This window comes from Heliangelus exortis, chromosome 17, assembly GCF_036169615.1.
Source record: "Heliangelus exortis chromosome 17, bHelExo1.hap1, whole genome shotgun sequence".
Lineage (NCBI taxonomy): Eukaryota > Metazoa > Chordata > Aves > Apodiformes > Trochilidae > Heliangelus > Heliangelus exortis.
Genome location: NC_092438.1, coordinates 14834779 through 14849001, shown reverse-complemented (window position 1 = coordinate 14849001; position 14223 = coordinate 14834779). Strand labels below are relative to the sequence as shown.

The 14223-nt window shown below is 46.8% G+C and overlaps 1 protein-coding gene across 4 annotated transcripts in view; it reads right to left on the bottom strand.

The window, feature by feature from the left end:
- Positions 1 to 14223, bottom strand: part of AXIN1 (axin 1) — a 65472-nt gene that overhangs the window by 14923 nt on the left and 36326 nt on the right. For all 4 annotated transcript variants that reach the window (XM_071761302.1, XM_071761300.1, XM_071761303.1 and 1 more), the window contains exons 3-4: positions 12191 to 12331; positions 4767 to 4863 (exon numbers count right to left, since the gene is read on the bottom strand). In XM_071761302.1, coding sequence (XP_071617403.1) covers positions 4767 to 4863; positions 12191 to 12331 — 238 coding nt within the window. The remainder of the gene's footprint in view (positions 1 to 4766; positions 4864 to 12190; positions 12332 to 14223) is intronic.

Here is a 14223-nt window from a genome sequence, read left to right as displayed (position 1 = left end):
AAAAAATACTTAGCAGAGATAAAAAATTAATTTGGAGGAAAATGTATGGAAAATTCAACAGTACAAAAACTCTGCATTCAAATATTTCAATCCCAACATGAAAGAAATGTACACTCTATAGGACCAGAGATAAAATGAAATGTGAAGATACGAGATAAATCATAGTGAAAGAACAAATGTGGCACCAAGAAGCAGCCACTCAATTTGCAATCTTTGAAGGAGGATTAGAGACCACCTGAATTTACCCTGTACCAGCCAAAAGATCAGCACAGGAGACTAAAATAATTCTTTGCCTCAAAACCTGACAAAAGCACAGAAATCATCCTGGCTTCCTGGCTGTGCCAGCTGCTGAGCAGAAGGCAGGGGAAGGCAAATGGAGGCAGTAAATATCCTACTGACTGACATAGGATACTGAAAAGCTGAAAACACCTTTTAGGACACCTAAATTGGGTTGCAGAAGTCTCAGTTAAAGCATCACTGGTTTTGTTTTTGCCAAGAGCAAGACCCAGCCAACCCTGCCAGCACCTCCCAATTTCAGAGCTCACTGCTGTCACCTGCCCTGCCATGGTGGATGGTGCTGGGCTGCAGAGCCCCTGGGGATGGCTGCAGACACCAGGTATCCTTGCAGGTAAAAGGACTGCCTGCTCTTGCATTTGCTCTCTGTGACAAGCAGAGGGACTGACAGCTCCACCTGAACCTGTCCTAGACAGGACTGACCCTTCCCAGCTGGGACCAGCCCCAACCAACCATCCCCTTCTGGTTATGGGATCATCAGGAACCCCAAACCACCACCACCCATCTCCTGAGGCAGCCCCAGTGATTCCCAAGGAGGGAAACCTCTGTCTCCAGCCTGACAAGTTGCAGCCTGCCAGGTGATGTGTTCCTTGCCACCTCAGACATGCCAACCCTCCCTCAGGTTGTTTATGCCATGGCAGCACCAAGCCCTGCTCCGTTAGAAACTTAATGAGCCTCCTGAAAGGCAGCTCAGCAGTTACACTCCTGGGTCTCCCTCTTGCAGCTACCACAAGGCAGAACCAGGGAAAAACTCCCCTTTATTTTCCTAGCTGTTGATGCCAACCCAAAGTCTCCCCCAGCCCCCAGCAGCAGTAGGTGCAAGGGTTGATGTTTGCTGACCTGTCAAAATATGGTGGTTCCAGCACAGCTCCCTCTCTAATGGGGATTTAAGGTATTCAGCAACATTGCTGTATCCAGGGAACTTGAGACAAGATGATTTTGGTCTCATACAACCAATATTTCAGCACGTTTATCCAGTCCCTCAAAGTCTGGAGGTAACTGAAGCTCAACTAGTGAAATCAAAATGATAAAACCCCAAAATCTTTAGGATGAACTTTTTCCCCTCCCTGGTAAACCACTGCATCTGCAAACCCACTGCCCTGTCCTTGGGGCTTTCCACCCAACACAGCTGCTTGCAGAGGTCCTCAGGAGTTCCAAGGGGCCTCATGCAGCTCCCCCTCTGCAAGGCTCTCCCTGACCACCCAACTCCAGTGTAACTACAACAAACCTCACTTCAGCCCCAGATGCTGGCTCCATGTGCCCTGCAGATCAAGCAGAGCACTGGTGATGGTGACTCCTGTGAAGCTGGCAAGCAAGGATGAGGGCCTGAGTATCACCACAGCTCTGACTTTATTCCTGGCTCAAAGGATGAGCCACCCAGACTTCCCCAAAACTAGTAACTGGTTAGGAGAACAAACTGGTTGGGATTTCTGTCAAATGAAGGGCCTGACTTTGGAAGGGAGACATGCTCCATCACACACACACAGGCTGAGCCTGTGCCTGGAGAAGGATCCTTCAGGGCTTCAGGATTCTCAAACTGCCCCTGGCCCTACCAACTGTAGGAGCCATAAACAGGCTGGTTTATTTTTTTGCAACCAGAGAGCTGGCTGGTTTTGGAGGATCCAGCTCTCCAGTCTGGACCAGAATGAGATCACTGGCCAATCTGAACTAACAATTCAGGTAGGAAGCCTTTCATTTTAAGGAATAGTTTTAGCTACAGCAATGTTTTTTATTTCATTATCTATCTACTTGTATTTAATGCCACCAGTTCAGACAGGTCCAGCCAGAACCAACCGGTTCTGAGCTGGGGAGGTTGCAGAGAACAATGGATGGGAAGCTGAATGCCAGATGGGCTGGCAAATGAGAAATTGCTTGAACTGGTCTGGATGGAGCAATGTTTCCTAGTGACAGCTGTGAGGAAGGATTTCTTGGGTTACCCATCAGCAGAAAATTGTCTTCTGCCCTTGACACACAAAGTGCCTGAAGCTCTGGCACCTTTGGGGAGAAGCAGCCTGCTAAGAACATGTGAGATACACAAGCTCTCCAGCAGTTCCATTCAGCACCTGCTACCAAGTTTTCTCCATCTTGGAGCTGAAGGAGCAAGAGCTGAATGGGTTTTGATCTGTTCTTTGGGAACTTTGCATCATAGCCCCATAACTCATATGTAAGGGAGCAGTAAGGTCTGTAATAGGCTTCTAGACTGACTTTTTGGAAGTAGGAGGTTCTCTGCTATCACTAGGAAAACATGCCATGCATTCTGCAAGCAGTGTCACTATGGACACTGTGAAGATATGAGTCTATCTTCACTCCAAAGCTGTACTGTGGTTGTACCTACCTGTTTCACACCAACCACCAGGTCTCCTTCAGCTATGGGCTGGGAGGTAACCTAACCACCAGCTCAGGAAAGCAACACTTGCAGCAACATTTGCATGGCTCCTTGCTAATTGGGGAAGTTTAATTCAATAAGCCTGCAGTTAAGAGGTGATGTTAAAAGACTAACTTTGTAACTTTTCACACTGGTGTTGTCAAAACATATTGTCTAATTACCTTCTGCTTTCTTGGCTGATTGATTAGGCAGGGCAAAGCAGTGCCTCTCTGAAGCTGGTGCCAATTCTGTGTCAGTAATTGGCTGGCAGGAGGTGCCAGAGTGTCTGAACTAAACTTTTAGTCCCTGGAGAAAGAGTAGAACTACCTCAACTTCTCAGTCCTCTGCTCCCATATAAATATGTGTCAAGATGCTTTTTTTCCCTGGGATTTAAAATTGCAATGCAGAATCTAATGGGAAGAGTGGATGTTTCACAGAAAAATCCTTGTGAAGCGTCTGTGTGTAGTTTAGGAGGAATATGTAATTCTAAAAGACCGTGTAGATAAGTAGGAGAATATAAAAATTTATAAGCAGCAGGTGGCCAATTTAAAACTTGTTTTTTTCCCCCCCCTCTTTTAAAAACCAGTTTCCAAAAAGGTCGATAAAATTTAATGCTAAGTAAAACTAATTAGCCTGCATGGAGCTGCTGCTGGAATGACACTTATTCAGTTCAACAAAAGAAATGTTTGGCAGATGGAAGTTCGTTAAAGCAGAGCTCACTATACATATTTAATGCTCCATACTCTGGGTTTATAACCTGCAGTTCATCAAGGCATTGCCAGTGCACACAATCAACAGAAAGCCACGATTATTTTTATCCAAAAGGTAAAGCCACTGACAAGCTTTGAAGTTGGAGAATATTCACTCCGTAGTTCCCACTGTTGAGGAACAGCAACAACAACAACAACAAAAAAATAAAGGCCAAGCTTTCAAACTTCAACTCGAACAAAGCCACGCTTACAGTAAAAATGGCATCAAGTGAAAGAAAAAGGCACCCAGCCAGCCTTTTCAACAGCAACCACACTGGGAAAGCAACTGCGTGAAAAGAGAGGTGACTGAGCAGGGATGGGGAGTGAGCGTCCACAGCCAGGGCTTTTATTGTCAACCCAGTGATCAAAGCACAGGAGACCCTCTTAAATCTAAGGAAAATAATCTAATTTAAAAGGCAAAACAAAGAGTGGTGGTTTTGGTGGGGGTTGGTTTTTTTTTTTTTTTTTGTTTAGGTTTTTGTTTTGTTTTTGGGGGGGGCATTTTTTTTTTTTAATCCGATTAAAACAAGGGTATATTTCTGCTGGCATTGTGATGCTTTGAGCAGGCAGGATGAGAACAGCTGTGTCAAGATTGAAGGCACTTCTGGAAAAAGGAGATGGAGGCTTTTTTTCTCCCTATTTGATCTGTGCTGAGTCCAGCTGTCCGAAGAGGAAGGAAGCACCTTTACTCCCTGCTAGATATTAAATGTCACCTGTAACTCCTCTCAGAAAGAAAATAATAATGAGAGCTGCAGATGGTGCTGCAGAGCCCCAGCAGGTATGTTCATCTTGCAAAGCTCTTTGCTTACCTGGAGCAACTGGGGAGACAGTATCAGACAAATGAAATACTTAAGCCTGCATCTTCTTTGCTCTCCTGCCTCGTACCCCCAGGCAGCCTTTGCCAAGTCCTTGAGAAGAGGTTACAGCTCCCTGTGGCTGCCCAGTCCAGAAATGCTTGGGGCAGTTGCATTTCTCCCCAGCTGACCTTGGCTGAGAGCTACCTCAGCCTCCATGTCCCATGGCCTCCTACACATCCCACAGGCACCTCCAGCTCACCCTAGGGCACATTACCTGCTTGCAGACAGATGCCAGTCAGCACTTCCTTTCTTGTCCAGGAGAAACAACCAGCTACAGACTGGAGGGTTGAAAAAAATCATGCATTTTGGGGAGCCCTGGATGATGAGTTTGGCAGAAGGCTACCAAGCCCTTTCTCAGCAGGGTGTATTTCCATCCTCAAACAGTCCCAAATGAACACAGTACTAAATGGGGGTTAAACTCGAGGAAGCAGAGCAGCTGTACACCAGAGATCTCACATATTTTGCATATTTACCCCTGGGGAAGGAGATAGTGCTACTTACAGGAATGTGAGGTAGTGGCACACGTCCATTTGCTTTGGCACTTTCCTGCATCTCTCTGCGATGCTGCTTTCGGAGTCTGTAGGGTGGGATCCCATCTCTGCCAGAATAAAACAGCAACAACACACCAGGATTTAGCTCCTGCCTCTGATACATTGCAGACATTTAAGCCTTGACACCACAGAGTGGCTGGTAGGAAACCTCTTTACTCTTTGAGAAGGGCTTTGCATGCCCAGGGCACAGGGTAAGAGGAATCCGTGCAGGGAATGCTGCTTGGAGACCAGGAATATTGACACCGGGTGATGGGGGGACTTACATGGCACCTGCCAGGAGCAGAGTGAGGTTGGGCTCCTGTGACCACTGCCCTAGGCAGAGGGCAGGGACAAGGGATTGGACCACACCCTTGGTACCTTCTATAGTTGGTTGCTTTCTACAAAAAGAGCCTGTAATGTACACAGCAAACCACAGGGCAGGAGAGGAGGGGGAGGAGGAAGAGGAGTGGGAGCTCAGTAAGCATCTACATCAAGGGGAACTTGGGCAGGAACCAAGGTACATATTTTTAAGAGAGTGTGACAGCTTCTCAACTGGCTTATCAAAGTGAAGGTGCAGGCTCCACTGCTTTCCAGATGATCTCTAGCTCAGTCTGGAATGATGGCCTTGATCCTGCAGTGAAGAACCAAGTTAGGGAGGGATGCCAAGGGCAGTGACACCCAAGTACCACAGCTCTGCTGGGGTTCATGCCCTTGCTGAGGTCTCTGAGGAGGAAGAAGACAGTGGTGGCAATGACCCCTGGTCCTGAGAGCCTGAAAGCTGAAAGGGTTGTGGGCATGGTACAGAGCTGCTGTGGGCATGGTACAGAGCTGCTGTGGGCATGGTACATTGCTGCTGTGGGCATGGTACAGAGCTGCTGTGGGCATGGTACAGAGCTGCTATGGGCATGGTACAGAGCTGCTGTGGGCATGGTACAGAGCTGCTGTGGGCATGGTACAGAGCTGCTCTACTGAGCTGCACACAGCCCAGAGATGGGGCCTGGGTGTACATGGGTGCCAGCAATGGGGAACCAGGGGGGCTTGAGCCACCAGGCTTCTCTGAGCACTTCAAACCATTGGTGGGTGAGGATAACTTCAGGCAAAGAAAGGAACTCCATTTGTGTTCTCATCACTGTGACCACCTTGTGACAAGGAGAACACGAGTGAGGTGGAGCTCAGTTATCAGATAAGGACACAGGTGGCCCATGACCTCGTGACACTGATTTTGAGAAAAATCAACAAATGCGAACCCAAATGCCAGCCTGGAGCTTGGCAGTTCAGAGTTCTCCTTTTTTATTTTATACATTTCCCTGATTCAGTAGAGAGACCACTTGGGATGGCTGTGCAATGCCCCAGACACTCATGGAGATGAAGGGGACAAGGGTTGGGTTGTCACAGGTACCAAATAACTTCCATGAACACACACACCCCATCTCCTTCCAACCCTGCACTACTCTGAGAAGAGCAAAGGAGCATCACACAGCAACAAGATGTTTGCACAGGCCAAATGCACTTAGCACCTACCCCACTCCCCAACAGCCAAGCCAAGCCTGAGAACACCAGCCAAACAGTTTAACCAGCCAGTTTTTAAAGTCAAGATGCCATTTGGCAAGGGAAACAGAATTAACTGGGCTGCTTTGCTGCAAAGCTCCCAAGTTACAAGCACCAGCCTGTGCAGGATGGTCACTGAGGGCTCTCCCTCCTGTTCCCACCATGCCTGCTGTCCCACTGGCTCCCTGGCAAGGGGGGTTCAAGCAGAATCCCCACTGAACACCTTCAGACCAAAGCTATTTCCTGCAGTAAGCCAGGCATTCAAAACTAAACACCACTAAAATAAAAGAAACCCTGTGATTAATGACAAGTGTTTTTTAGTAGGAAGACAAATGAGAGAACAGGGTAATTACAGCTCTGGCTGGTGGCTGCAGGTGATGCGGGAGGAGGAAGAGCACGGCCGGGAGCATCAGCTCTGCTGTGCCCAGCAGGGACACGTTCTGGGAGCTGGGAACTGGGAGCTGGGAGCAGAGCAGCTCCTGAGCACCAGCTTCATGGCTTTTATCTCCAAACCTCCATTTGAAAGAATAACTTCAAGAGTCACAACGCTTAAAGAGTTTCATTGCATCACAACGTGGCTTTTTCCAGACTGGACAGCAACAAGACAGCTGGCAATTTTTAGAGGTGAGGGGGGAAAAAAAATAATTAAAAATCTGGGGGATTAATTTAACCATTGCTGGTTAAACATTTCAGCTTCACTGCTGCACAAAACCCAAGTGCCAGAACACAACTCGCACGCTAAAGCCGCATGGCCATTTGTGGGAAAAGCAGCATTATACGAGAAGGTGCAATTTTTCTTTTTCTTTTTTTTTTTTCTCTCTGTTTTTTTTTTTTTTTTTTAATTCTCCCCAGCAGCAGTCCCAGCGGAAAGAGCGACTTTTGTTCCCAGCACAGTAGCACAAGGCTGATAATGGCCTCTAATCTATCCGGCTTCAAACACATGTTCAGCCCCGCTGTGCTGCCTTTGATGTCATTTTAACTAGATTCCCCAATGCCACCTCTGAACTTGGAACATTCCTTCGTTCAATGTACTGTGCCAACTCAACCAGAGGAAGCAAATTCAAAGATAAGCACTTTAATTTTATCCCAACAAAACCTTATTCAATAGATGGGGGGAAAGCAAGGAAAACCAATACCGTACTTTTGTTTTCCTTTTGTCAGGTAGCTTGCTTTGAGATATTTTCAGTAGATAGAAACATATATATATATATAAACTTTTTAAAAGCACATCTACTTTTAAAATAAAACTTTCTCCAACTTTTTTTCCTTGTTCCATCACGTGACTCTCTCTAGCACCAGAAAGCTCTGTGCTGAAATGCAATGGGAGGGAACAAGAATTTTTCTATCATTTATTTCATGACCATGTAACTGGTTTGCTACTGGGGAAACACAGTGGCTTCCTCTTCTCTCCAAAATGTTCTGCAAGAGCCTCTGGTGAGCAGGGAGGTTTTGCTGTGGCTCTGCAGTTGGATCCTTCCAACAAGGGCTGCTTTTGCTCCTCTTGCAGACAGCCTCCAAACTCAACCATTAAGCCTAAGAAGTTGAAAAATCATCACAGAGGATCTTTTTAAATTAAAAAGCTGTTAAAACTTGTTTAAATATAGCAGACCTCAAGGTCATTCTGGATCACTGGCCCTAGGAAAGACAGGAAACAAACCCAGAGTGAAGCTGATCTTTTCTACCAATTACTCTTATCAGAGCACCACTGCCACCAAGAGACCTTTCTCACATAAAGAAGCACCATGGGAAAACTGCCAGGAATTCTGGCCAGAGGCCAATCATCCGAGAAATAATATTTAATCCTCAAGGTTTTTTGAAGGAGTTACCACTGTCCTAAGCCCCTTCCCTTCGGGGAATGGCCATCCTTACTCTGGGGCAGGTTCAACTGGAACTGGGGGAGAAAAGGCATCCTGCTGGAACTGAGGGCTTCCCAAGCCAGGGGGAAGACAAAGCTCATCACCCACCGACCAAGATAAGCCAGGACACATGGTAGGACCCAAAAAAAGGATTGTTGATGAGTTGAAGCACAGCTGCTGGGCTACAAAGGAGACATTACCTCTTGTTTACGCATCTAAGCTCTAGCACAAATAAAGAGAAGGAAGATCTGGACCTAAGGCACTTCTGCATCTGAACTGGAACATCACATGCTGATTTAATGCCATTTTAGCTCCTGCCTTTATTTCCCTCGTGTGTCTCTGCTGTGACAACCCACCTGCCCAGAGGCCATCTCCTCCTTGAAAGCTTGGGGAAGATGTTATTCATATCAAGAGCAGCTCAGGACACATCTTAAATGCTTCTGTAAGCCCGGGGCAGCCCCTGAGCCCCAAGTCCAGCCCCACCTGCAGCCACCCCACACTGCCAGGCTGGCACTTGCCAGGGCTCTGACCCAGTCCTCTGCAGAAACCAGCTAAAACAACACAGCTGCCCTGCCAATTACAAAAACAGGTTTCAGCAGAGAGGACCAGAGCTGTTTTGCCTCCATGGGCAGAGGAATTTGTAGGACACAGGAAGACTGAAAAATAATCAGCAGAGCACAGGCATTTAGAAGCAATGTTTTTTAAGCCACTCAAACAGCAAACTCCGCGAACAACAGGGACCGATAACATATTTGTTACAGAAATTCAACCCATTACAATAATATTTACCAGTGCTTGGAAAGGCATCCTGCTGAAAGTTTGTCTTTCAGGCAAGCCTGCTTGTAGCTGGTACCACAGAAATGACTTTTAAAAACACTCCGGTGAGCTGAGCTCTCCTGAAAAGCCTGGGCCTGCCTGCCTTCAGCCAGCTTGGGGCCAGACAACCAGAACATCTCCCAGGTCTGTGCCAGTGGCTCAGATTGCCACATCTGAACCCTTTCACAGAATCATTCTGGTTGGAAAAGGCCTTCAAGATCATTGAGTCCAACCATAACCTAAGTACTGACCATTAACTCAACTCTTCCAAGTGCAGTGGTTAAGCCATGTTCCCAAGCACCACATCCATATGTCCTTTAAACACTTCCAGGGATCGCGGTTCAACCACCTCCCTAGGGGAGCAGCTTGTGCCAGTGTTCAGCTAAGAAGTTACTTCTAATATCCAAACTAAACCTCCCCTAATGCAACTTGAGGCCATTTCTTTGTGACCTAGGGAGAAGAGACCAACCCCTCCTTGCTGGTAGCTGTAGAGAGCCAGAAGGTCTACCCTCAGCCTCCTTTTCTCCAGGCTGAACACCCCTGGTTCCCTCAGACATTCCTCATAAGATATTCCTCTCCAGACCCTTCAGCTTCATTGCTCTTCTCTGGTCTCTCTCCAGAACCTTGATGGTTTTTTTGTACTGTGTGCCCAAAACTGAACACAAGGTTTGAAGTCCAATGATCAATATGATCACACAGCTTGGACAGGAGCTGGTGGCACCACCCCAGAGGAGCAGCAGCTGCTCAGTGTGTTTGCCTTCTCCACCTGCACGAGTTGGCCAGCACTGGCAGAGCAGACCTTGCATCAAGCCAGGCTCTTTGTGTGCCTGCACACCTTCCTGGTTTCCTAGCAGGGCTTTTCAATTAGCTGACGTTTGCATAGGGATTATCCGGACACCTTCCTTTTCAATTAGCTGACGTTTGCATAGGGATTATCCGGACACCTTCTCCTCTGATGGAGGGTCAGGGAGGTTTCTGCCTTGGGATCACACCCAGTTCACACACTGCCTTGGAGCAGAAGCTGGGTTTCTTCATTACTGAGCTTGACTGCTGTATGTAAACAGCACACACAGGGAAGAACCCTGCTCATCAGCAAACGAGGCTTTTATTGCCATTTTCCTCAGAGGAGTCTGAATTCAAAGCACCGAGACATGCAAGTCTTGTCAAGCAGCAGGAGCCCCTTCTTCAACTTGCGCCCGGTTGTTCTTCATTTTTGCTGCCTTGAGCAATTCTGCAGAAATTCCTTTGAAACTCAGAAGGCAGACAGGTTCAGCAACACCATGTAAAAAATGAACAAAACTTAGCACTGGAGTTTTAAAAGGTGTAATGAAGAGCAAATGTTGAAAGCAGACTGAGTCTTTTCAAGCCGAAGGTCAGGGCTGTATGTCCTGAATCCCAATTTGGGGATCAATCTGCATCCAGTTTGAGATGCACAGAAAGATCACAGGTTTATTCTTATGATTTCTGAGACTTAAAAAAACCCCACTGAGATTAGGCTAGTTGTTAGCAGAAGGCAGTACACGTATTAGTGGTAATTAAAGTCTTAGAGGCAGCCTATGGTGGGCATAGGAGGGACAAAATGCCTAAAGGAAAAAGGAGCAAAGAATAAAGAATGCATAGGATGGTCAAACAGAAATTATTCTGCCTGTGAAAGAAATAAATTACAGCCACTGAAATAAAATTATGAGGGTGAAGAACTGTGGCATTAATGATTACAACTTATAACAGGTATAACCATCAGCACAACCCCATGAGCCTGCTGGACCAGTGGCAAAGGAAGTGCTAAAAACTAATTAATGCTGAAGAGTTCTTACATCTGTCTCTCCTGATAACAAGAAGTTACATGACCCCTGCTAGCTTCAGAGTACTCCTCCATATCAATTGATGAATATGAAGGATTGCAGAAGGACGTGGCAAAGCCAAATCCAGATGCTGGATTTGTATCAAACTGAGCCTTTAATTAGCAGTTCTCTACAGCTTTCTGTCCCAGGGGCACCCTCTGCCTCTCATGCCCCTTTGGCCATGGTCTGCCTCCTCCATTTTGCAACATGACATGGATAAGGTGTGAGGATACTGGCAGTCAACATTCAACAGCTGCTCCTAAATGGCTCCAAACCCCCCTGGAGCCAGAGCCAAGGACCCTGTGGGCTCACACAGAGCCCCCACAGCAGACACAGAAGCCCCCTTAGCTCGTGGGCACCTTCCCCAGCTCACCAGCACCTTCACTGTGTCAGCCTAGGACAGGTGGGGAACTGTCCCAGCACCCATTAACAACATCCATGACACAGCCTGGCAAGTTCTCCAACGAGGTCTGACAGCTCCTGACAGTCACAGTGACACTAAACGGGCCTCTTGGAGGACTCTGTGTTTACAGCACTGCTGTTAATAAAACCCTCTCCAAATTCTGTAAACCAGTCATCTTCTGCTTGAAGAATCAAAGGATTCCTGATCTACAGAAAGACATTTCACATTTGCACTACTAAAAAACAAACCAAACATTGAATATTTTTTCCCCAAATCCTTTTCTTTTTATCACAGAGATGCAGTCACAACAAAATCTTGTAACCCCTTTTTTCTCCCTTTGCAGACCATCTTAAAGGAAGTATCTCATGGGTGAGATACAGGGTGCTGTCATGAAGGCAGGAACTAGAGAAAAGGAAAAAAGATGTAGAGGTGGTGCTTATTGGCAGGAGTTCTGTTGAAGTGCAGTGGTCACCAGACATAAACTGGAACTTATCAGTCACCAACCATACTGAAAAGCAACCAGAAACTGAGCACAATCGGGCACCAAAAATCCTCAAGAAGAGCAGTACCCAGGTAAGCAGAAAGCTATGTCTGACATTCAGAAGTTACTACATCTCAGATCACTCACTACAAAGCTATCTGACCTTTCCAATGTTTCTTGCACCTGGCAAGAACCACTGCAGGAATTCTGACTGATTATCACTTATTTTAATTCACTCAAACCATTGCAAATGTTTCCACAACCAGCAAAGCTGAGTGACAGTGACAAAACAACAATGCTTGGAAAGAAAGAGAGAATGAGCATGACCGTGGTCTTGTCAGATATTCCCCCAGTACCACCTGTAGTAAACCTCCCCAAGACTACCACATCATCAGCACCAGCACTAAAGAAATGAAGACACTATTGTCCCACCAGACTGGAGTTACTTACACACTGCTGTCTGTCAGTGACATGGTATCAGCATCACTGGACATGCTCTGCTGCTCACTGTCATTGGCACTGGTGGCTGGTGCCAAAGCATAGCCTGTGTTGACATAGTAAGGGTTAACAGGCTCTCTCCATGGCCCATGCCTGCAAGGAAAAAGAGAGAGTCAAATTAGGAGGATACAAATGAGGAGGTCACATCATCAGCACTCTGCCTGCAGCCCCAGCACTGCTCACAGGCATATTAAGTTGCACTGGTAGGACCATGAACAGTTGGACTCATACCTGGAAGCAAAAGGGAATTCATGGAGACTTTGTCATCATCAAGATGACACTGTCAGGGATGAAGAAGGGAGCTAACAAGACTATAGAGAGGAAGCCCAGTTCCCCTGGCTGTCTGCTTAGCACTGCCATTCTCTAAGCAAAGCATGACATCTAAAAGCAATACCTAAATAATAAAACTGCATTTTCCTGAGTCGAAAGAGGCCTCTACTCTTCCAGCAGAGAGGGATGTGTAGCATGGCTCACCATTCCACGCTTGCTTTTACATCACCCTTTACTCCAGTATGTTTGCCAAGGGAGGGAGGTAAAGCAAGAAATGGCTGTTCCTTCCAAGGCAGTACTTAGAGCCAACCTCAAATGTCACACTCGGGTACATCAAACACTTGCAAATTCCACCAGGAAGGATCATCTAATCCCACTGGCTTTTCCAATGGGCAATCTGTTTGTGGATCTAGAGAGCTTGGCCTGTACATAACCACCTGCCTTGTCCTGCAGACAGGTTACCCAAGTCCAGCTCTGAGCAGGGCAGCCTCCTTCTCTTTGACAAACTGGCAGAAGAGAGGCTGCCTGCAGGAGTCAGTGTGGGAAGGGAGGTCCCTGAGCAGCAGCAGCCCTGGATTAATGATGATTAATGATGGAGCAAGGCTGTGGAACAAGCAGGCAGGAGCTCCTTCACACTGCCACAGGCACACAACACCTCCTGCTGCCAACCTGTCCCTGGCTCTGCTGCTCTGTGGGACTGCCAGGGCACACGGGACATTGTTGTCACTGCAAGTCACCCTGCTCTATGCCAGACAGAGGAACAAGATGAAAGGTTCACACCAACACAGCATCATTTAGTCCCCCACTACCCCTTGCATGAAAAGCAGCATTTGTAAAGTATTCTTCAGGTTCTTCAAGCTCTGAAAATCAGAGCCCTGGTTTAATTCAGATTGCAAAGCTCATCAGCATCACCTTTGATTCAGTAACTGGCACCTAGTAATGGACCTTGAGCAGACACCTCCAAGGGGGACACATCACACAATTTGTGTTCCCTATTCTGCTGTGAAAAGCTTTTCTGGCTGCACTGAAGTGGTCAAAGTCCTACAGACAACAGAAAACAGAGCCTGCCCTGATAAATTTACATTTAGATAAGACTAAGGAAACCCCTGAGAAATGCACAGATGGAGAAGGACTGGAGGCAAGGAAGACACCAGCAAGGGCAAAGGATGGAGGTTTCTTTGTATTTGCAAAGGATGAACACAGGGCAGCCACCACATGAACTGGGACTAGCAGACCATCCACTTAAGGTAGAGGTCTTCAGGATGATTTATGTAGAATATGATACTCAGTGTACAAGAATGAAAGCATTACCAAAGAATTTTAAAACCTGAATTTGACAGGACTACATTGCTTGGCACAAGCCAAAAAAATCTCCAAGCTACTTCTCCTTGGAGGAAGAAGCTTATTGCAGTTGCAGAGTGGTGCAAAGAGCATCCAAAACTGAGGTAGTTGAGTTTTTTCACAACTCCCTGAGGCCAAAGGAACCTTGCAAGGTTCCCCCATGCTCAGCTGCAGTACAGAGCTGGCTGGGTACAAGCACAGGCACCCTGGGATGGCAAATCACCATCATTTAGCACACAACCTTTCTGACTGTCACTGTAAACGTGCACAGGAGCAACCTAATTTCTATATTCCATCAGATTTCAGAACAGTTTTCTAGGGCAAATATTTAAGGCTGGAAAGAATTTGAACAAGTTCACCTTAAAAAGCAAGGC